Below are 23,956 nucleotides of genomic sequence, written 5' to 3'. Positions count from 1 at the left end.
TAAACTTCCATGCATAGTCTTTCGCTGAACTCATACCAAATATTTTCTGCATCGCATTCAGCGCCAAACTAGGGCCAACAAGATTAGACAACTTACACGTTTTGGGAGGTGATCGTCGATTGTATCAAGCAGATCTGTAACGGGAAGTAGTCAACAATTGAATTCTTAATATTGATTTTTTTGACCAAACTTAAGCCTTAAAAGACTCTTTTCATGAGTACAGAACTGCAACTTACATCGCACGATATATCATAGTTGCTCCTGTATTGCCGCTCTGCATTGGGATACGCCGTAGCCCACCAGACCCCCTTGTACGCATTTTGCAAGTTATTGAGCATAGCTATTTCAAATAAACCCAGGGCTCGCTTTTCGATTGTAGTGTTGAATATACCGGCATCTCTGATATGTAGATACTCGGAAAGTAAAACTGCAGATACAACCAAAGAATATTGAAAAAGAACACTTGCCAACGGGGTAAACTTCATTCGCAGTATTTTGTCGGATTCTTGAACAAGAACAAAATTTGATGGAAACTAATGAAAGTATGTGTACAGACTGGGACCGAAAAACAAGACTTCATCTTGAAGTCTTTATACACCTACTATGTTCTTTCTCAAGGAAGAAATGAAGGAGCAAAACTGTCCTTGCCTCAAATCCAATTTCTAAAACCTACATTCAGTGCTTAGGAGTGCAATTATGTTGTAACTGTTGAAACTCAGTGAGTAAAAGCAAGGAGGATCTATATCCACGGTAAGTCAAGGTTGAATTCCTTGAGCTTCATGGCTTCATGCTAAATTCAGGGTCAGTGAGGCAGACAACCATCGATGGTGGCTTAGGAATATATAGGATTGTTCTGGTGTCTATTAAACTTCAAAATCAATGCCGCTTACTATGGGGTGTTATTTTTTGCTAAAATTGGAGAGAAAATAATTCCATTGGTATGCAGGTACTTGTAGTCAGTTTGCTGAACGGGAAGGAGGATTCAAAATGATGCTGCGAGTATGCCTTCCATGAAATCCTTTGGCACATCATACAAACTCATCTCGTAAATAACCTAGCTGAAACAATTTTCTAGGGGTTGAGGTGCCAACTGTTGGCTAGAAGTAGTGTGTGATTCTGCATCGTGGTTGGGACCGGCGGAAAATGGCTATCCCTTTTGGCTTGGCGAGCTATTGCTCTTGGAATAGACCATCTTTCAGCAATTTCTATTCATTGGTATATAATTATTTGCTCTTGCTGACTTTGAACTAGGACATCAGCATAAATCACTGAAAGCGATGAATTTCTAATGGTGGCTAAGGTCAATACCACACAAGAGTGGAAGAATTATACCTCTTCCAAGTCTGGCTATCGGGATTATGGCGACAAACAGTATGTTTAGTGTGAACTACTCCTCTGTGTCAAATAGCTGCTGTGTCTGGTTGAACTAACGCAGCTCAGCGAAGAAAAATTATATTCAGACTCAGAACTAAAAGACTTGTTCAACGTAACACTATCGGCCATTCAGAAAACGACCGAAATCAAACTCAGTCGACCGATTGAAGTATTCGTCATTATGAATCTTAATGTTATGATTGGAGATCTCAATAATCTACTAGACGTCGCGATCGAGATTTTGCCTGGCATGAAAGACGGCTCGCAATTACGGCATTATCTCCATAGCATGCGACTAGCATATCGTCTCAATACTGCAGAAGCCCTTGGATACCCGGCAGGAACTGACATTAACCAAGAGTCGAATCTTCTGTTACACTTCGGTTATCAGGATAGTTGTCTTGAGGTCTCAATGACCGATGGAGGGACGATAACAAGTTTAGTGGAACAAAGGTTCGAAATTCCCGACTTTGGTGGCGTGGGTCAAATTGCTTCTGTAAGAACATCTTTCTAAGACCCATGAAGAAGATACTATGACGAAATGCTCGGCAATTGTCTATTTGAGATGCCCTAAGATTTATCCATCATCATGTCTTTGCTAAGAGCAACGCTGGATATTCGCGAACCAATAGGCTAATGATGTATTGCAGCTCGAGAAACTTGAACATCTTGCAAGCCGCCTGAAATACTTTATTAGAATACCACTATCAGATTCTCAGCCACCAGCGCTCACAGAGTTCAGAAGCATCGTCTTCAGTGGCAACGCGACCGCATCAGAATTTCAGAAGATTTGCGAAACAATCATAAAAGTTATCCTGGAATTTGCTGATAGGTTCAGCGAGGGCATCAACCCTGCATGGGTCAGTGCAGTAGGGGCGGCAAGAAGAGCCAGGGAATATATGTTGAACCCACAGAACTGGGACCATGGGTTCCAGGATCAAGTCTATGAGGACTTGTCGTGAAGAATCGAGAGGTCAATCTCAGCGCTCTACTAGCATTAAAGTGGACTGATGTTATCAAACATAAGATTAAGATTGATGTGAAATGTTAAATCTGGTGTATATTTACACAAATAGTGAAGATCCATTCCCATGCAATGAAGCTCAATAAACATTCAACACTACCTACTATCAGTCAAGCTTTTTAATACCGTCAATTTCTGTTTTGAAGAATACTCTTGCAAATAGCCGCTCTCGCAATCGAAAACGTTTCTCAATCTTATCGATCCCGTCCAAAAATACGCGAATGTGTATTAAGTGTTTCTTCTGAAGACACTTTCCCCCTGGATTGATGCTATTCTCTCTCTTACATTGAGCATAACAATCACGACGTTCCTGAAAATCAATCCAGATGCATCTTTGATTCCTAGAGCAATTTTGAATCACTAATAAATGAATCACTAGATTTATTTCATGCTTCAGGCACCCAACTGGGGTTCTGAGATAAACAAGAACTGATAATCTGTTCTCATAGATGGCCGACTAATTCTTAAGCCAACTATCAATAGATTAATCATCTCCTTACGTTCCCCTCCAATCCATTCATCCAAGCGAGTTTCGCGCTCAGGATGCGCATTCAGAAGATACAGCTATCATACAAATATTCACAATCTCTTCATCACCCCTCACACGAATGACATGAAATCCAACCACAAATTACCTACCATATGAATCCTCACGTACAAGCTCGAAAACCATAGTCCGTGTCAATATCAGGGCTTGCAAGCAGGGCTAGCCCTGACTGCCTACCTAGACATCGCTAATTGATTATATCAAGGTAATTACCAACTCTTATTTATCAACACTACACTCAATAGTTCAACGTCGATATATTCTCACAATTAGAGAAAAATCCACAATCAGAAGAGCTTGTTTGGATAATTTTTAGGTAATATAGAGTAAGATTTTTCAGTGATATAGATGTCAATGAGTAGTTCTCAAATGCAAATTAATTTACTTATATATAAATATTATTACAAACAATCAATAACTATTACTCTATATTATTTAGATTTATCTCTATACTTTCTTCTAAAGTAACACACTACCCCTATATTAGTAATATAGATATCATTCAAACAAGCTCTAAAATACTAAATTCCTCTTGCTTCTTCTTTTCTCGCCCCCCTTTAGTATTCAAACCCCCCTCTCTTAAATCTTCAAATCTTCAAATCTTCAAATCTTCAAATCTTCAAATCTTCAAATCTTCAAATCTTCAAATCTTCAACATCCCTAATCTCAATTTATTTTATCGACAGAATAAAGTTAACAAATTGAAGACAAAAATCAAGTCATTCACTAATTCACCCAAAAAATAGATGTCCTCGGGTTCTATATGTGAATAGGGTCTCATCAAAAATGATATCATCGGATGTCTTTAATATAATTACATCTATCCTTTGAAAACCAGTCGTACTTGGCTGTTATCGGATATTCCCCCCCTTTCATAATCACACGTAAAGTACACATTCACATTCACACACATCATCCAAAACCTTATTAACATACGAGTGGATCAATTCATCTACCTAATATCTAATCTCAAGACTAGTGTTTGCAAAGTAGTATTTGTAGAAGTAAGGCTACCTAATAAAAAGCTAAAATTCCATCCCATCCTGTCCACCAGTCCATTCCAGTCATATTTGCAAACCATTCCCCTTCAAGTTCCGGACAGGAGAAACCGGTTTACAAACTATGCGCCCAAACAACCCACCCATGCAATTTGACTCCTTTCTCTCTTCTTGAACTTCCATTACAAAAACGTAAGTAGATAGAAGGAATGAAGAAGAAAATGAATCTGGCTGATGAAAGAAGAAAGAAACAATTGCAAAAAATAGCTCGTGAATACATACTGGTTTGGCTCAAAAGTAAGCAAAACCACCAAATCCCCCAGTTTTTGTTCATCCTCCAATGAGAATAAATACCCGAAATTTTATTCCATGTTCGACTAGACCTAATGCACGCCGGATTCAGTTCAATTTTCGCCATTAACACACGCCCTATGACAGATGGAAAGCTCCCTGTCCTTCCCTAATGGCAGTACTCATACGTCTTCGCATGACATCTAGATCAGTATAGTCGGGCAATTTGAGATAGTTGACACATGTCATGACACTTGGTAAATAGTCATCGGAAGAGTAGGGTGGTTCACTAGGTTTACAAACCACAGTGAACATTGGTGTAAGACTCTTGAAGCCTGGAACAATTTAGCTATAAGTCGTAGAAAAGGGATACAGGCATGTATAACTTACCACCAATGGGGAGTTTTGGGCTTCCAGTTGTGAATTGAAGGAAGTCCCGACGATCTGGCAGACTGAGCTCACTCATTGTCTGGAGCAAGTTCTTCACACTCTTGCTGTCCATATGGAAGCCGTGGTCTGCTTTGATAGAATCGGTCAAAGCTATACGCATGTTAGTGTCATTATATCATAAAATCGAAGGGAACTAAACATACTTTCAAGAGACCAATCCTCTTCAACTCTGCCAAACAACATAACCAACTCATCGGGGGTGAAGGCTCTCAAAGCAGAGTATGGGAAGACTTGAGTGAAGCCTTCACGGAATGCATCGATTTGTTTTTGAACACCACTTCCCAAAGTCATATCAATAACTTTCTCAAGGTAGAGATCAACGTTGTCAATAGTGACAGATATTGAAGAGCCATCGGGAAGAAGATCAATGGCATATCCCGGAAGTGTAAAGTCCAGACTGAGATCTTCAATCTTAGCTCCATCGATCTCCAGGGCTTCTGTAGCAAGGACTTTCTGAGTAGCTGTCAAACTCGAGTCCTCGGCGATAGCCTTCTTTGCAACAGAGAACTTCTTTATCATCTTGAGGGACTTAGCCAATTGAGGGTCGACAGTTTTGACCGTACCAAGAGAGGGAGTCACAGGATTTGATTCGTCGCCAATGCGGAAGAATGTTGGATTGAAAGAAACGTCGATAATGCGAGAGTCGATCATAGACCTGGAAACAAACTTGCCGAGCATCTTGAATAGGTGTAAAATTCTCTTTCCATTCTCATTCAATGATTGTTCTTCGCTCATAGGTGCTGGGAAAAGGCCTCGGACACCGAATGCATACTCATCGGTATCGTTGTCATTCTCGCGCCACAACTTGAGCTTCTTCTTGGAGAACTCTTTCGAGACCGAGGAATAAAATTCAAGTGTTGGCCCGAGACCAGTTCCAACCTCTTCAAAGTACTCAACCTCTAGAATACTCTGAGATGCACCATAAAGCTCCATGACTTTCAAGGCTGATTCCAAAATCTTGGATCTAGATATCCGGACTTTCTGGCGTTGAAGCCTACCTAGGAAAGGACGTTCATCGCGATGACGGTCCCGGCGAGATTCGTCAGCAGATTGGGCATTTTGCCATCTAGTCATTGAACGAGCATAGCCAAAAGAAGTTGACTGCAGGAATAGATGACGTGTCTCGAAAGGAAACAAGAACGGATAAAGTCGAGCAAGATCTTCGCTCCAAGTTGGAAGACAGTTACTGGCAACCACAAGAGGTTCTTCAAGTTGTCTGTTCAACTTTGCAGTGAGCTTAGTGTTCACGAATTGTGATAAAGGCTCAGCATTTAATTTCAAGGCATCCTTATTATCAGCCAAAACATCGTCTAGGTTGGCATTGAGAGCGTGTAGAATGTTAAGTAATCGAAGGATTGAGGACGTTGCAGGATGCTTATCTAGCGATGCGGGAATGCCAGACGCCGTAGTTTCTGTACTGGCCTCTGATGCCCGGGATAGAGAGCTAGGTTCTGGAGGGGGTGGCCCTGGAACACGCTTAAATTTAATGGGGTGAATCGCGGACCAAACACTTCGACTTGATTGATCTTCCACCGTGTTGGCCATTGTATGAACAGCGCGGTAAATAGTTGTATCATTAGCAATTGCTTTGCCATCCAAACTGAACTCAATGTGCCAATCTGACGGAACAGCTTGGATTGCAGCTGCATAAGACATAGGTCTGGACGATGTGGTTGGTGTGGACAATGCCTCTTGGGCAACAGCTGCCTGGAGTGCAGAGCTACTGCGGGAAGTGCTTGGTAAAGATTGTGATGGAGTCGCGACTCTTGTGCCGTCTTCCTTACGAGCTGTGACCTTGCCACCTGCAGCGACCTCAAGATTTACAGCTGTAGGATCAACAGGGGAATCCTCTTCCATTTCTTCTTCCATGTCGCCGACAATGGCGTCCAGTGCCGAGCTATCTTCTAACTCCTCATCCTCACTCATCTGTCTCTCATCAGCACACTCGAGGGCGGTAGCAAGTGCATCCTCTTCTTGCATGGGTGGTGGAGGAGGTGGCGGAGGTGGATCTGTTTGAGCTCCCGAACGTCGAGCCGAACGCCGAGCAGGTTTATCTACAGGTGTATTCGAGGTCGATTGGTCGGCCGATGCAGGGGTTGGGGCGGGACCAGACTTTGATTTTGCCCTACGAGAAGTGCGGGTGGTAGATGCGGTTGGATTTGCTGCGGCTGCGGCTGCAGCGAGACGTGCCTGGGCACTCGGAATACCGGCATATGGATTGGGCAAGCCAGCTGCAGCAAGAGCAGCTAATGCACCAGAAAGGCCATCTCTAGCTCTAGGTGGCCGAGGACGGTCAGACAAGCTGATTCTGGGACGAAGGTAATCATCCAAAGCCTTGAAAGTAGCGATAGCATGAATAGAAACCATGATATTTCGGTACGATCTTGGAATTTCGGAGTCTTCATCAGCTACTAGCTTGAGACGAATTTGTTTAGCAAGCATAGACGCAGCACTACTCCTATTTCCTTCAAAGCTATTTGAATGAACGGTCACTACTTCAAAATGTTCTGATCGGCTCAACAAATCTTGTAATTTGTGGATAAGAAGACCAAATGGAGTTGCAGGCATATCTGTTCCAGTGATTGACTTCTTAGTAAGAGTTTGGCCCATGAAGACTTCGAGGAACGCAGACCTAGCATCATTGGCCAGCTGCTCGTCGGGATTATTGAAAACTTCCAATAGAACTTGGACTATTTCGGAATTCAATAACTCGGCACTTGTAACACTTTGTAAAACATCGCCATCGAAATATGATGCGAGTGTGGTGAAAAGCTCAACTCCATTGCCTGGGCCTTGATGCAGATAGAAATTTCTAATGTCCGAAGCGAGAGATTGTAAACTCGTCAAGATTTTGGTTGCCTTCTTCTTCATGGCCTTACTATTCTTCTCATTCTCATGGATGTCAAGAAACTTTTGGGCGCGGGCGGCAATGATATGCATCATAGTCTTTGGATCTGATGATGCATGTCGATGAAGACCGTCCAATGACATTGTAGAGCCACGAGAGCTGACCGGAGAAGCTGTTACATCATCTTGTAAATCATCGTTATGTCCAATTTCATTATCCATTTCGTCCTCGTTATTCTCGTTGTCTTCGTTGTCTTCGTCTGAAGAGTTGTGATCTTCGTTACGAGCCTCTCCATTTTGACCCGCCTTTTCAGATATTTTGCGATCTGCATCGGCTTGCGCGGTAGTAGGCTTAGACTCAATTGTTTCCGCAGACGGGTGTTTGTTTTCAGTCTTGGTTTCCTCGATAGTGGCTAGCTTAGTAATTTCCGCAATTACTCCCTCTCTGTAAAATTGGTAACGATATATGTCTTCAAGGCTAACTAGAAGCAGCTCCGTAGCTTGAAGTGCCGAGACCACTAAGCTGGGGTGATCTTGTTGTGAGAGAATTGCAGCTAAAAAGGATGCATATGGAACTGATCTTAAAGCCTCCATCAAAATATCTTTATCAAGATTGGAAAGCATTCTGAGCTGAGCATTAAGGACCTTTTGGCGAACGTGAAGATTGACGGTGCTAGAGAACGCATCCGTTAAGGTTGGAAAGAGAATGATTGCAAATCTCTTGACCTCTTCTCTACAGTCCTCCAAGAGTTCAATACGAATCTCGTTCGCAGACTTTTTTCTTGAACCAGATGATGCATTTGTTGCTCCCGATGGAGATTCGGTGTCAATATCATCGTCGAACATTGAATTGCCACTTCGTGGAATTCCAGGCAAAAGCTCACATATAACATTCAGAGTCTCGATAACCTGTTCTCGTGGTCTGTGGATCAATGCTTGCATGATCACAACGCTGTCAATCTTTGATGCTACATCCTCTGTGGCGCTGGGTGGCGAAACACCAGTCAAAATTTGATATAATGTTTCAACAACGTTCATTTTGAAGAGTTCGGCGGACAGTTTAGGACTCGCCTTTGCTGTGAAAGCAAGAACGCGAAGAAACTGTGTATGAATATTAGCACCAATGAGATTGGTAGATCCAGGGAGCAAAAGACGAAGAATAACTCGTAGTAAATCGGGGCTGACGAGCTCCTCAAGCTTGCTTGGATGGTACCTGAAGCTCTCCACAATCCGAGTTACACAGAGCGAGCCCTGCTCCACGACTTTCTGATCGTTAGAATTGAAAACGCTTAGCAAATTGGGCATGACATCCTTGACTACGTTGAAGGAATCCTCTGGAATATTTCTGCAGCAATTTGCAGCAGTAGTGACCGCAGTTCTTTGTGTGTTTGTGTTATGGAAGTCAAGGTTTGTTAGGCAACCTGTCAATCCTCCCTCGCGGACAATTGATGCTGGATATTCAATAGATATTTTTTCCAACGTCTAAAGTAAAAGTTAGTAATTGAAGGAGAAATCTAAGGCGGAGCACTTACACTTAAAGCCTGTTCAGCTATATCAATGAAGGTTAATTCTAAAATGCTCTGGCAGAGAACTGGGACAGCGCCACCGTAGACAACGTTAGCAGTGCTTGCAGGTAAAGCTTCCATCAAATTGGCAATGCATCGACATGCAAGGAGCATTATCTCAGGATTTGCCTCCCCAAATCCGAAGTCAGCAGGTTGCATCAAAACCACCAGTTCTTTGACAAAGGCATCCGGAGAAAAGTGGCCGGAAAGATTGTCTTCGGTAGAAACAAGTAGTATCTCAGAAAGTTCTTGTAAAGCTATCAATTGAATGGATGGGTCATCTTTTTTCTTCAATTGTGTCAAAATGTCGCGCAATCGAGAAGAAACTCCAGACATCATGCCACTCAAAGCTCGCAGAGTGCTCGATAACCCATGGGGTGGTCCACCAGGTCCACCAAAGCCACCAAATGGATCGTCATCATCATCATCACCGCCATCGTAGTCTCGAGGAATATCATCGTCATCATTCTCATCGCTGGGATCATCGTCATCGAGTGGATGTGGGGGAGGCTTATCATCTGCATCTTTCATTGTAGTATCTGCATCCTTAGCAGCAGTGGCGGATTTCTTCGACTTTTTACTCGAGCTTGGGGTGCTGCTTGAGGCGTCTGCTTGAGAGGATATTAGCAACTTTCCACTAGATCGACTTGAATGTGAATTTCAATAGACCTGGCCCACCTTTCTTATGGTTTCTATTAGACTTGCGCCTGGAGGAACTGGCTGCCGTGTTTGATGGTTCATTGGAAGGACCAGCAGAATCACTGTATATATTGTTAGACACTAGACCTTGATCCAAATGGGTCTTAACTTTCCTATGACTAGACATAACCGCAGGAGCTTTTGCGTTCTTTCGACGAGAAGATGCGGCTGAAGCAGGAGCGGGTGTTGGGACTTCGGGTTCCGAGACCTTCTGACGCTTTGAACGCTTGGATGGAGTTGCCTTTATGGGTTCAGGTTCCAGAGCGGGACTTGGTTCCCGCACAGTAGCTTTACGCTTTCGTGATGGGGCTGAAGAGCGACCTGGAGGAGCTACTGCTGCAGTTGCTGCAGTCGCAGAAGCAGAAGAACCGGCCGATGATTCTGAAGAGTTGGCAGCTTGCCGCGCGGATGATCGTGTAATTCTGGAAGACATGAGTATTGGCTCTTGAATAATAACCTCTTAATCTATTCAACCATCGACAACTGGTGATTGACAGTCGCAAGTAGTTGAAAATGATTTAATGATCAAGAAGAAATTGTTGACGAGGAAGAAACGCAGGTAAAAGACAAAGGTAAAGGTGGTTGTGTACCTGGGACCAAATGAAGAAGATGAAGAGATGGAAGTCGCAGTGGAGAGTGGTCTTGATATTTCTGGACCGTTATCGTTAAATGATGTCGACTCTTGTGGCCTTTCAATATGACTCGTACCCTTTGCCATTAATCCATCAGTTCGGTTTCTAGTATAGAAGTCGCCAGTAGTTCCTTTTGTATTGATTTTTCCTTCTAAATATCGTTTGTGGAGGAAATTATCGACTTCCTTTTTTTTTTTTCGAAGAAGAAGAAGAAGGGGCGGTGGTTGACTTTCCTTTCAAGGAGTTTGTAGTGGTGGTGGTGGTGGTGGTGGTGGTGGTGTGTATTGCTTGCTTGCTTGTAAGAGGAGCCTTGTGTTCTATCTAATAATAAGTAGGTACCTATGTATGTTGTAGTGCGGGTGGAGACTAGCATTTATTTAGTAGAGCTCGAAAATTTAGCGGAGTGAAGCTACGGTACGGTATATAGGTCATCAACGTCAATACTTATTAATAACCACAATACTCGAGGATAGAGAGTTAGTTGTAATGAATTTATATTGAATAATTTCAGGAATGTATGATGAGGCGAAGGTAATTCAATGAAGATCAAGATTCACGACTTCTAATTCCATTGTCGAGGGGAGATTACATCAATTACATAAGTGTAAGTTGAATTTGGCCATACAATCCTTATATCAACGCTTTCAAATCATACATAGGTGGGCAATAAAGAGATTCCTTTCATTCCAAACAGATGTTTCTATCATGATAACATCGAGACCTTGCTTCTCTATATGGTATATGTTATAACAATTCACTATCCAATGTTACTTCGTTTACAATGAACAAAAGAACCGAGACTGGCATTGGAGAAGAACATGTTTCACCTGCATTATTCGACTACCTAGATAGATAGACATGTCATGTCATTGGCGACTGGAATTCGAGAATCTTTTTGTGTCGGGGGCTCAAATAGCATGCATTTTACCCCAATTCTACTAAACAAAAGAATCTATACCGGATACTAATAAGCATTCCAGATTGATACTGGAAAATGGCACATGTCCGTTCAAGAATACATGATCTTTGAGGCGGCACCTGGAAGACAGTATTATCTACGTCTCCTTCGTCATATTGAGCAAACCGATCTCCTATCAGACAGTTTCTTTATCAATATATGGCTTTCTTCTCGAGCGCAGTGAGCTATGGGGGCTTGGGGGCTTGCCCCCATTTGAGATATATCTAATGATGATGATCAATGAAGAAGATGGATAGATGTATAACATATTATGCTAGTCGAGTGGCTAACTCAAGCTGGCCGATATTCAAGATCTTCATTCTACGGAATACGTGAGTTTACTCCGTCGATATTGGTTGAGCGAAGCTTTTGTATGGGAGAAAATATCCAATGTCATAAGATATCTCTGGATATCACGATACCACCTCTGTATCTTGCATAGCTACGTACAGCTGTATTATAGGTTATTAGACCTTTCACAATCTCCAAACACTATGGACAACTCATCTGTACCAGAGATCACTTCCACTTACCTTCCATTCGTATCCCGGATACTAGAATCGACTGATATCACTTCCAACACACACCAAGAATGTTTTTGATGAATATCATGTACCCCGATGCTTCTTGTAATCCTTAATTTTCTTGTCCGTAGGCCGAGAAATAGAAGCCCACAGATGAACGTGTTTGAATATATGTCACTACACCCAAAAGATAGTTGTAGAACAAAATATTTGTAATTCCTCAATGCAATGTACATTCACACGGTCGAAAAAGCCATTCACTCTTTGGCCTTGAACAGAGAGCTTCGTATGAAGTGCTGTAGCGATACCTCCCCGTACGTTCAACATTTTGGCTGTGAAACAATGAGGACAACTCCTCTATCTCGCTGCAGGAGACGTTGTCCTTCGATCGGCCATATGCGTAGTTACTTCATGCTCCTACGCCTACCTCCTCGAAACGACAACATCTTTCTGTTTCCTCCAGCACGGAGCTGGGCAAAGCGTCGACCAACAGAGAATTTGTTCAAATCTCATGCTCGTTTCGGTACCACGGGTGACGGGTAACATCTCGAGCTCGAACAATTCCGGATGAGATGGATATATCTTGGGAAATTCGGCTTTACCGGGGCGGTTTCACGGGGTGTAGTGGGTATAGGAGGGTGGTGGGGAATTGAGCATTGTTTCTGGTAGGTAGGAAACAAAACACACTTTTCTGGGCTTGGTGCAATGCAAGCACGCAGTTTTGGAAGGTTGAGCAACAGTTGGTGATAACTTTATTAGCTTGGGTTGGGAATTTGATTGCCGAATAATCAATCTACGGCGATGACCGCTTTTCATGGGTAAATCCCTAGATTAATTTCGGAATCAGTATACCCAGTATGGTTGTCCCAACACCGAGGCTCTACTCGAGTAGATGTGCTTCTCCAAGTATTATGGAAATTGCCTCATAAGCTGACCAAGCCAGACAATACTATGCATACTAGCTACCTACGTCGGTATCTGTTAACCAAAATAATGCTAACGAGGGGTTGAACATTTTGAAACGATTCAAGTTAGAACATTTCTCTCTGATTGGAGCCGGGTGCATTGTACATCGTGCATTGTGCCTGGAGGCTTGCACGCAGAAGAGGAGATAACAGCAGCAAGCAAGCATTGGCACCTCATCCAAACCAGCAAACCAGCAAACCAGCAAATTATGAGTAGGTAGGTATGGATAGAACTGAATGTTGGATTCCCAAAACATCATGAGTCGAAAACACACAACAACTTACCTGTGGTTTGTAAGTGAACACTTGCAACTCTGAACCAATTTGCGCTTCTCGTCGCGATCGTCTCAATCCATGGATCCTCTCTATCGTCTCAATCGATCAACCTGCAATAACTCCGTACCTCCCATGTAGTTTGATTACTCCTCTCGCTCCTACCTCGCATTTTCCGGTGTAGGTATGTATCAAAGCGTAGGGGCGGGGCTTTGCGCATATCTCGAGCCATCCCACCACCTATCTCTGACTCCTCCCTCCAACCGATATTATAAAATTCACTAATCCACCGGACATCGAAAAGTCTTAATTCTGTTTTATTATTACTCACAAATCTATTTAACGTCACAATATTTATATCTCATCCTTTGAACATTATACATCAACATCAAAGTCGAATAAAATCAGAGACTACGGCGTACCTTATTCTTTGTCGTACTCTGCAAAGAGCGACCTCTAGAAATATCTTCAACTCATCGCAATTCCTTCGCAATCAATCCCCGCTATTCCAAAATTCGTCATCTAGACTTTGCTCTTCACCCAAAATCTCGAGAGTCTTTTCCACTTTTCCTCCAAAGAATACCATACAACTCCCGAATCACCATTTGAAGATGACTTCCAATCCTGCCGCCCAGGTCATTCCTGCGCAAACTCTCGACAATTACACCTTCCCAACCGATCGCCTGAGACTCACTCAAAATCATCCCGAGAAGACCCCCCTAGTATTGGTAGCATGTGGTAGTTTTTCTCCTATAACTTATCTTCATTTGCGAATGATGGAGATGGCTGCCGACTTCTGCAAGTTTAATACAGAGTTTGAACTCCTTAGTGGTTACTTCTCACCTGTCTCCAACTTTTACAAGAAGGCAGGCCTGGCAAGTTCGGAGCACCGGTAAGTTCCAAATTTCACATCGTTTTTGTAAATTTAGCTAACACCTGCAGACTTAACATGTGCGAACTGGCTGTACAGTCATCAAATTGGCTTATGGTGGATCCTTGGGAGGCCTTACAAACAGAATATACCCCAACTGCCCTCGTACTCGATCATGTTGAGCATGAGATAAACAAAGTTATGGGCGGTGCTATACGACCGGATGGATCCCGAGTACCTGTTCGCATTGCTCTATTAGCCGGAGCTGATCTTATCGAAACAATGAGTATTCCAGGAGTTTGGAGTGAGGCTGATCTTCAACATATTTTGGGACAATATGGTACTTTTATTGTCGAACGTACCGGCACGGATATCGAGGACGCTCTTGCAAGTCTCGAACAATACAAACGCAACATCTATGTCATCCAACAACTTGTCACAAATGATATCAGTAGCACAAAGATTAGACTTTTCTTAAGGAAAGAGATGAGTGTACAGTATTTGTTACCCGCTCCAGTCATCGAGTACATCGAAGAGCATCACCTTTACGAAGAGGATGGTGCATCATCCATTAGCGCAGGCAAGTCCAAGGCAGCAGAAGGGTCCGGCCGGGCATCACCTGCAGTTGGAGATTCGAAGCTCAAGAATCAAGGAGGAAATTCATGACTGCGGAACGACTAGAGCGACAAGAGCGACAAGAACGAGTTATGATTATACGAACCAGTTACAACTGGAAAGTCATTCTTTCAGCCAGATAAAGATATAACCTGGCTCTCATATTCACGGCATAACTTTCCAGGAACACTGGCAAAGACCGATTTCATGCATGTTAAAATTCAATTGGAGACCGATTTGGGATAAGGCGGGCATTTGAGCATTTCAGCCGGAGTTTGAGGAGCGTTTTGGGGATACGGTTTAATTTATCTCATTTCAAATACTAGATGACTGGCAATTCCCGCCGACGACAGCATAATCTTATGAAGGACAAATAGACTGAGTCTATCGAGCTCCGTTACCAGCGTTACCAAATTTTGACCTTTAGCATTGTCTTACAGCAGCGTATGCAATCATCTATTTTGATGAGAAACCTTTGACACGAACTTGATGTATAACATGAAGCAATCTTTGAGACAATCACAACCTACAAATCCGCAGCAATATGTAGAGGAAAGTAAGTCACTGATTCACTGCTCGATTATGTAAACAGGCGAGTACCTTGTGAGTTTGTTGGCCATTGTGAAACAAGGATTCAAATGATACGCGAAGCTCTACGCCACATAGAACGACAAGCTAGAACTATGACAGCATTGGTTGGTGGCTGGGACGCATCTACAATATTGATATCGTATACAGGCAACAATCATCAACTAAATCCAACACAACAATACAATATCAAATCAACCATTTAATTATCGATCTTTAAACTCAACCAACAACTACCATATTGGTTTGACAGTTATTATCACACTGCACATCGTCCTCTTGGTACGCTTACTTCATCCGCTTCGTCTGTGTATCATCGACTCTAGGCCTTCGTATATCGCGACGCCGGCCGGCGCATGTAAACAAACGCAGTGATGCGGTATTCCTTCACTTTAGTCGGACTTCTCACTGCAGCTTTCGTAGCAGGGGAAGGATTTACACCGAGACACGAAGCTGGAAGATGTTCGATAAGGGGTAGTTGTGGGAAGGATAGTTGGTTTGGTCCCGAGCTCCCTTGTCCGGATAACGGGCTTGCAAAAGAACCGGACTATGAGGTGAGGAAACAACTGGTCGAGCTTTGCGGTCCAAAATGGAGTACGGGACCTGTTTGTTGTGAGGGGAGTCAGGTATGTGAGAATCTTTGAAATGAGGCGGGACTTTGCTAATGGCTTCGCAGATAGATGCTCTTGCAGATCAGATCAAGAAGGCGAATCCAATTATATCCTCTTGTCCGGCATGCAAAGAGAATTTTTACAACACTTTTTGTACATTTACATGCTCACCAGATCAATCTCTCTTCCTGAATGTAACGGAAACGAAGCAGAAGGGCGATAAATACATCGTCACGGAGCTAGATCAACTCATCTCTGATGAATATGGGTCGGGTTTCTTTGATAGCTGCAAAGATGTTAAGTTTGGACCAACGAATTCAAACGCCATGGAATTCATTGGAGGTGGAGCAAAGAATTACTCTTCATTCTTAGCTTTCCTGGGACACAAATCTTTACTAGGTTCGCCATTCCAGATCAACTTTCCAGACCCTAGCAAATATCCGGAGAAGGGGATGGATCCATTACCCATGGTACCCAAGAAGTGTAACGATGAAGACCCCAACTTTCGATGTTCTTGTGTGGATTGTCCTGCAGTCTGCCCGGCTTTGCCAGAAGTTTCAAAGTCTGGGTCATGTCATGTTGGATTGCTGCCATGTCTTTCTTTCGCAGCTATCTTCACATACAGCATGGTACTACTATTAATCGCTGTTGCTGTGTTTGGTCACATAGCTTGGGCTAAGCATACCAAAAGACGTAACGAAAGATTACGACTTTTGGAAGACGTTGCCCCAAGTGATGATGATGATGAAGGTGACATGATCCACAATAGAGCCATGTATGACCGACCTCAAAGAACTTATTGGATCAATACGGTTTGTGACACTGCATTCAGTCGTCTTGGCTTCACAGCCGCGAGATTTCCTGCTATTACAATTGTAACAAGCATAATCATAGTTGGAATCTTGAGTCTAGGCTGGACAAAATTCGAGATTGAACAGAATCCTGCACGATTATGGGTCAGCCCATCATCTTCTGCTGCTCAAGAGAAAGCTTATTTTGATTCGAATTTTGGACCATTTTATCGTGCTGAGCAAGTATTCTTGGTCAATGATACTAACTCATCAGGACCTGGTCCTGTCATGAGTTACGATACGTTGAAATGGTGGCTTGAAGCTGAGGATCGAATCAGAGGGTTGACCGGAAAACAAACCGGTACCAAATTCAGTGATGTTTGCTTGAAGCCTACTGGTGATGCTTGTGTCGTTCAATCTGTAGGAGGTTACTTGAACGACGATATTTCCAGTGTAGGCCCGGACACCTGGGAGCAAACTATTCGATCATGTGCCGAATCACCTGTGAATTGCCGTCCTGCTTTTGCTCAACCGTTAGATCCTAAAATGATCTTCGGTGGTTGGCAAGAATCTGGTGATGTCATTGATGCTACTGCCCTAATCATCACTTGGGTGGTAAACAATGATGATGAGAATTCATCTCAAGTCGAACATGCTATGGATTGGGAGGCCTCCCTTCGAGATGAGTTGTTACGCTTGCAGGTTCAAGCAAGCGAACGTGGTTTAAGACTCTCTTTCTCCACTGAGATAAGTCTTGAGCAAGAACTCAATAAATCTACCAACACCGATGCAAAGATTGTCGTCATTAGTTATATCATCATGTTCTTTTACGCATCTTTAGCTCTTGGCTCGACAACCATCTCATTCCGAACATTAATGCACAACCCAGCTAGCTCTTTGGTCCAATCTAAGTTCTCACTAGGAGTAGTGGGTATTTTAATTGTGCTGATGTCTATTTCAGCCTCGATTGGTCTTTTCTCCTTTGCAGGCGTCAAGGTTACGCTCATCATTGCCGAGGTGATTCCATTCATTGTTCTTGCAGTCGGTGTCGATAACATCTTTTTAATTGTACACGAGTTTGAAAGAGTTAATACTAGCCATCCTGATGAAATGGTTGAGCACCGTATCGCCAAGGCACTTGGAAGAATGGGTCCATCGATTCTTCTATCAGCATCTACTGAGACCATTGCATTTGCCCTTGGTGCTTTTGTTGGTATGCCAGCAGTTCGAAACTTTGCAATTTATGCTGCAGGCGCAGTATTCATCAATGCTGTTCTGCAAATCACCATGTTCGTTGCTATCCTCAGTCTCAATCAACGACGTGTTGAAGATCGTCGTGTAGATTGTATTCCTTGCATTCAGGTCAAAACTGCGGGTGTTCACCTTAGAAATGGCAATGGAAATTCTTACTCTAGCTTTTACGAAGGTTCTGACGAAGGGTTCCTTCAAAAGTTCATCCGCAAGACATATGCTCCAGCTTTACTTGGTCGCAAAGTAAAGACTGCTGTCGTCGTTGTATTTCTTGGAATATTCGCCGCTGCTGTTGCATTGATGCCCGAAGTCGCTTTAGGTTTGGATCAGCGTGTGGCAATTCCAGACGGATCATATCTCATTCCCTACTTCAATGACTTGTACGATTACTTTGATTCGGGACCACCAGTGTATTTCGTTACTCGGGAGTTGAATGTTACCGAGCGTAGCCACCAACAACAGCTATGCTCTCGCTTCACAACATGCGAAACAGAATCCCTTACCAACATTCTGGAGTCCGAAAGAAAGAGGCCAGAGGTTTCCTACATCGCAGCTACTCCTGCTAGTTGGATCGATGACTATTTCCGTTGGCTTGATCCTTCATTGGACTCATGTTGTGTTGAAGGTCGTTCAGCTTGCTTTGAAAATCGGGATCCAGCATGGAATATTACTTTAAGTGGTATGCCTGAAGGTCAAGAATTTATTCATTACTTAGAAAAATGGATCGCTTCTCCCACAGATGAGGACTGTCCTCTTGGTGGTCAAGCTTCATATGGAAATGCTCTAGTTATTGATGCAGAAAGAGATACCATTCCTGCAAGTCACTTCCGCACGAGTCACACACCACTCCACAGTCAAGAAGATTTTATTGCTGCCTATGCCTCTGCTCGTCGAATCGCAGATGGTATGAGTGAAAAGTCTGGTTTAGAAGTCTTCCCCTACAGTGTCTACTACATATTCTTCGATCAGTACACCACAATCATCAGTCTCACGGCAACTCTCCTCTGCTCTGCTTTGGTACTCATTCTATTCATCTCTTCAATTCTTCTCGGATCCCTTAAAACAGGCGCTGTAGTCACAGTAACAGTCATAATGATAGTTACCGATATCATTGGTACAATGGCCGTCTTCAACGTCTCTCTCAACGCAGTCAGTCTGGTTAACCTCATCATCTGCGTCGGTATCGGTGTGGAATTCTGCGCCCACATCGCCCGCGCATTCATGTTCCCCTCGCGCTCCGTCATGGAAAAAGCGAAAAATAAGTTCCGCAACAAGGATGCGCGCGCATGGACCGCTCTTGTAAACGTAGGTGGTTCCGTCTTCAGCGGCATCACGATTACGAAATTAGTAGGCGTTACGGTGTTGGCATTTACGAGGAGTAAAATCTTTGAGATTTATTACTTTAGAATTTGGCTTGCGTTGGTCATTTTTGCCGCGTTGCATGCGTTGGTTTTCTTGCCTGTGGCACTTAGTTTGGCGGGTGGAGAGGGTTATAGAGATACTGGGGATGAGGGGGGGTTGGAGGAGGATTTGGCGGAGAGGAGATATAGAGCGCTTTTGCCGGATGATGAGAGTGATGATGAATATTAGGTTTTGGGATCATTGGATGATGTAACGGCGGGATGCTGATGTATTGTGGATCATATCTGGACGCGAAACTGGGGTTGGAGCAGGATTTGGACTCGGAAAGATGTAGCTGAGAAGATAAATTTGTAAAATATATGAGAGAGAAGAATGTTGAGAGGCGGATGGATGCATGGTGAATAGGGATTTGATGTGAGGATAGTGGGGGCAGGGATAGAGGAGGGAGGGATAGTAATGAGCTTGCTTGTATGGGCTATTACTAGTATACATACATGCATGGAAGATGGAAGGAATGATGGGTTAGTGGGTACACAGCGACACGGCGTAATAATCAAATCACAGCAACCACAGCAACTACGGAAATCACAGTAATGAAATTTATTTTCCACTCACAGTACCATTCTTTTTGATACTCGGATTTACGTGTGTGTATATATGTACTCGTATGACAAAAGTATTATATTGGATATCTATACACTGATCTACTCTATATCTGAGATGCAAGAGTGCATCTATCTAGAAGAGATAGAGTTTCTATTGATGATATTGGGCCAGTAGATTCGATGCCCAAACATCATCAGCTTAAAGTCTATCTTATTCATCTTTTCCATACTATCTTCCATCCGTCATCTTCTCAAAACTCAACTCAACACAACTCAACTCAACTCAACCCAACTCTTCTCAACTCAACCTTTCACCACTTTATCTCCACCCCATCCACCCCATCCCCCCCACACAACCCAAACACTCCCCTCCCCCACCCAAACACTCCTCGTCATTCTCCTCCCCACACACCTCAACATAACCGGATCAATTTTCGCCACCGGCTGCGGTCGATGAAAAATGATTTTCCAGCTACGATTTACAAAAGTTGTATCCCTATTTCCCTCTTCTTTTCCATCCGCCCCCAGCCCCGCAAACTCCCTCTCAAACCCCACCGCACTACCTCCTTTATTCCACGCGCAGAATCCCATATCAGACATAATATGTACGAAAAGATCCCATTCGATACTCATTGTGGGTGCGTCTTCGGCGGTGCAGGGATACACGTGGGACAGCATTTCGCGAGCGCGTTTCGTGACGAGAATTTTGGGGTGGGGAGGAAGAGACGGTTGCGTTTGCTAGGTGATTGGCGAGTTCTTGGGGATTGGTTGGGTAGGGTTAGGTATAGGTATAGATAAAGGGGCGAGTTTTATCTTTGATTTTTGTTTGCGCTGGAAGGGTTGGAGTTGTATCTTCCGTGCCCCAAGTTGTTTGTGTGGGTGTTTTGACGGATTTCTGGTTCTTTTGGTTGATTTTGTTGTTCTGGTTCTATTCGATTTGAGCTAGTAGCTGCTGTTCCTCGGCTTGGACAGCACTTAGGTATTCTTGAGTAGTGGTGACACTGATATACTCAAGCTCTTCAGTAATCTTGGCTTCGGCAAACCCATTCTGCTTCCAGACCATCACACTGTCCTTCCTAATGCCATGCCAGAATGCCTCCAGTGCTTTCCTGGTGCTTTGAGAGTGATTCGACCAAGCCTTGTCCTTCCAACCCGTGGGGACTTTGACCTCGTGGAAATTTTTAAAAAGTGCTTTTCCTAGCCAGGAACAAGCCTCATTGGTAAAGTTACTTTTGACATTAAAAGCCTTCCAAGTTTTTCGTTTCTCTAACTGTATCACCTTATTCAAGGTTCTAGATCTACTCAGGGGTCGACATAAACGGGAGGCAGCCAACATTTCACGAGAAGCTGCTAGATCTGAGAGGAGATTTGATAAGACCTCATCTGGGCGAGACTTTTCTTTGATATTGCTCTTGGCTAGTTAACCTTCTATAAATAGAGAATAATAGTGCATGATCTGTGGCCACTTCTTTTGGCCATATATTTGGCTTTATTTGTATGTCCGGATTTATCTGCAATTGGGCTAAACAATATTCTAAAGGCTCGTTCTCAAATACATATTTTGGATCAGAAATCAAGCCGGTTTTCTAATTCGTCTCGAGGATATCAGGTCTATGTTCTTGGAATTTCTTAGTTGTGATATAATTGTGAGAGAATCCCGGTCTCTGTGAAGTTGTCCTTCCAAGGAGATCGCCACGATGGTTGACATCATTCACTACCAAGAGTCTAGATAGTAACTTAGTAAAACTCCGTGTCAAGCACTCAAGAAATTATGCAGATGATCGAAAACTTGAATAACATACTCTAGCGCACCTAATGCCTTATTATATTTAGATGGAAGATCCTCGCCTTGTGCAATATTGTGGCGTAAACGGTCATAAATTGATTTGACATGTTCGCATTCACAACCCCACTTCCAGCAAGACTTAATGGCTCCAAGAATTCTACGTACAACCAACCAATTAGCCCCAGTATCTTTAGTCGTCTCGTAAGCACCTCTATGGCACATATCTAGGATTTATCATTTCATGTGCGCCGGCTCTGTCTGCAATATCCAAAGATGGTCAATGGTTGCTTCTAACCGTGTCTGAGCCAAAGAGACCATACTGGAGAGAGAGAATGATGGAGGCGATGAGAATGCTTGATTGGTGTAGAGTGACCACAATTCCACGACATTACTATGCCTGAATCTCAGCGAAACAATAGATTTCCATTGTTCCGCTGCAAGCGGTGTATTTTCATCGACTCCTTGAAGTATGCCATCAACAACTCTGCGAAGTGAAACCATCAAATAAGCTTGAGACTCGAGAACAAGACGCCTTGGGGAACCCCAGAATATCCGCTCTGTGTGCTGGACCAGCTTTCCAGTCCACCACCTCCCCGTACTCGAGACCATACATCACATCACATTTGGCTGAAAATTCAACGTCGAAGTGTCTACAAAAAAAGGGGGAGTCCAGTTGTCGCGAATCAAATGACGCCCAGTCCTGAGGAGAATATACCGTTCGATTGTATAACAATGCAAAAAGGACAGCGGGGTTTGTCTTGAGGACTTCCAAGCTTAACCAATTTAGTAGGAGGTGATCTTGGGTTTCTAGGGAGCGCGGTTCCATTTGACCATCGCTATTTATGGGTGGGATCTCCTTGCCTTCAGGTGTAAACCTATGGCGGAGGATGACCCACCTCTCCTGGCAAATATTTGGAATGGCTTCAAGTAGCAGCGCCTGACGTCTGACTTGGCTTTTCTTCTTCCACCTATTGATGACGATATCCCCGTGCTTGGCGAGTCTTTCTATCAAGTATTTGGGATGCTGTTGTATAATTTTCATATATGAAGCAGCAGTTCGTTTTTTCATCGTTGGAAAGTGATCGTCGATGAAACTAGCTCGGATGCATTTGCTCTTGGCGTGTAAAGAAGCCCTGCTTACAATCGGCGCAGATACCTGCAGGATCGGAAATTTAGTAACAGCCTCACAGAACCTAGTTGTGGGCCATAGCGAGGAATCAAAAGTACTTTGATAAGGATGTATGAAGAGCCATAAAGGAATGTGAGATCAAAGCATGAATTTTAGAAGGAAAAGCTTGCCATATTCACATAGCGGTTCGCAGATAGCTGCTTTGACTTCATTTGAATTCATGACCAGGTTCTGAGAAGTGATACTAGGAATCCATAATCCTTGAGAGGATACGTCAATGGGTCGACCGCCATAGAGCCTTGGAAGTTTCCGTTGCATCTTTATTGAATCGATACATGAGTTACTGTAGGTTTTCTCAGTTTACCACACAACCTTTTCTATCGAATTCAATTAATTGAAATGGCAATAACAACAGAGCTCGTCGACTTTGGTGTTTCAGTCCAGAAAGCGAGACCAAATACTAAGGAATAGAGCTTCTTTTTGAAAGTTGTTGAACAAAATCACCGAGGCAACCAAGTCGATGATATTAATATCTATTCGCTTAAAGGTCATTGATATATTTTTGTCTGATGTGTTTGGAGTAGACTATCTCGCGGACGCTCGTGATCGTTTTGACCCAGTACTCCTGGTCTTTTAGAGCTTGCTATCGAAATTTGTAAAGCGCGGATTTGACTCCATATCAGAAATCGAGAACAGTGCATTATCACATGGTCCCCGAGCCTTTAGATGATATGCCGCAGCATAAGGGAAGAAGATGCTTATAGTCCTCAAGTGAGTATATTACTGGAGCAGAACGATAGTGTAAAGAACAACGGCGAGGGAGGATGTTGCGAGGGATCCTACCTTACCAGCTTCAATTCTTAGTATAGATAGTTGGCCACCAGATGGGGTAGAATGCATCGATTGCCAGGTTTTGACAGGAATCAGACTATATTGGTGACAGCAGAGCTCAAAGTGGAGTTGATGGACATACTTGATGTAATCCAAAGCCTCCGTTTGCTTGAAGACTAGCGAGATATTTGCACTGTGGGAATATCGAATTAATTCATATGAGTACCGAGTGGCTATCAAAATATTCCAAATTGTTTTTTGAATAGGTCTTAGATCTGTGGAGTATAATTTACGTAGGTGTCGATAATACAGCCTGCGGAACTGAAAATCTAAGACTTGAGTTCATCAGACATTATGACGGCCCTTTCC

General features: G+C 43.3%; 5 protein-coding genes across 5 annotated transcripts; 3 read left to right on the top strand and 2 right to left on the bottom strand.

Moving 5' to 3' along the window:
• Window positions 1–1,288: 1,288 nt before the first annotated feature.
• On the top strand, window positions 1,289–2,336 carry EAF01_010901 (uncharacterized protein; the record flags this gene model as incomplete). Its single annotated transcript, XM_038919158.1, has 3 exons — window positions 1,289–1,371; window positions 1,441–1,870; window positions 2,025–2,336. The coding sequence occupies 3 exons, from the start codon at window positions 1,289–1,291 to the stop codon at window positions 2,334–2,336; spliced, it is 825 nt and encodes a 274-aa protein (XP_038765441.1).
• Window positions 2,337–3,869: 1,533 nt separating this feature from the next.
• Window positions 3,870–10,719, bottom strand: EAF01_010900 (uncharacterized protein). The gene is made up of 6 exons (XM_038919157.1): window positions 10,386–10,719; window positions 9,766–10,217; window positions 9,064–9,704; window positions 4,828–9,013; window positions 4,625–4,774; window positions 3,870–4,569 (listed from the first exon to the last, which is right to left on the bottom strand). Exons 1-6 carry the CDS (start codon window positions 10,511–10,513, stop codon window positions 4,373–4,375), a joined length of 5,754 nt encoding a protein of 1,917 aa, XP_038765440.1. The 5' UTR covers window positions 10,514–10,719; the 3' UTR covers window positions 3,870–4,372.
• Window positions 10,720–13,758: 3,039 nt separating this feature from the next.
• Window positions 13,759–14,684, top strand: EAF01_010899 (uncharacterized protein; the record flags this gene model as incomplete). Its single annotated transcript, XM_038919156.1, has 2 exons — window positions 13,759–14,039; window positions 14,090–14,684. The coding sequence occupies 2 exons, from the start codon at window positions 13,759–13,761 to the stop codon at window positions 14,682–14,684; spliced, it is 876 nt and encodes a 291-aa protein (XP_038765439.1).
• A 911-nt stretch (window positions 14,685–15,595) lies between these two features.
• EAF01_010898 (uncharacterized protein) lies at window positions 15,596–19,464 on the top strand (the record flags this gene model as incomplete). The annotated part of the gene is made up of 2 exons (XM_038919155.1): window positions 15,596–15,847; window positions 15,898–19,464. The coding sequence occupies 2 exons, from the start codon at window positions 15,596–15,598 to the stop codon at window positions 19,462–19,464; spliced, it is 3,819 nt and encodes a 1,272-aa protein (XP_038765438.1).
• A 1,305-nt stretch (window positions 19,465–20,769) lies between these two features.
• EAF01_010897 (uncharacterized protein) lies at window positions 20,770–21,177 on the bottom strand (the record flags this gene model as incomplete). The annotated part of the gene is made up of 1 exon (XM_038919154.1): window positions 20,770–21,177. One exon carries the CDS (start codon window positions 21,175–21,177, stop codon window positions 20,770–20,772), a length of 408 nt encoding a protein of 135 aa, XP_038765437.1.
• Window positions 21,178–23,956: the final 2,779 nt, after the last annotated feature.

Source organism: Botrytis porri, assembly GCF_014898465.1.
Source record: "Botrytis porri strain MUCL 3234 chromosome Unknown BPOR_018, whole genome shotgun sequence".
Lineage (NCBI taxonomy): Eukaryota > Fungi > Ascomycota > Leotiomycetes > Helotiales > Sclerotiniaceae > Botrytis > Botrytis porri.
This window is presented reverse-complemented; position numbering and strand designations above follow the sequence as displayed.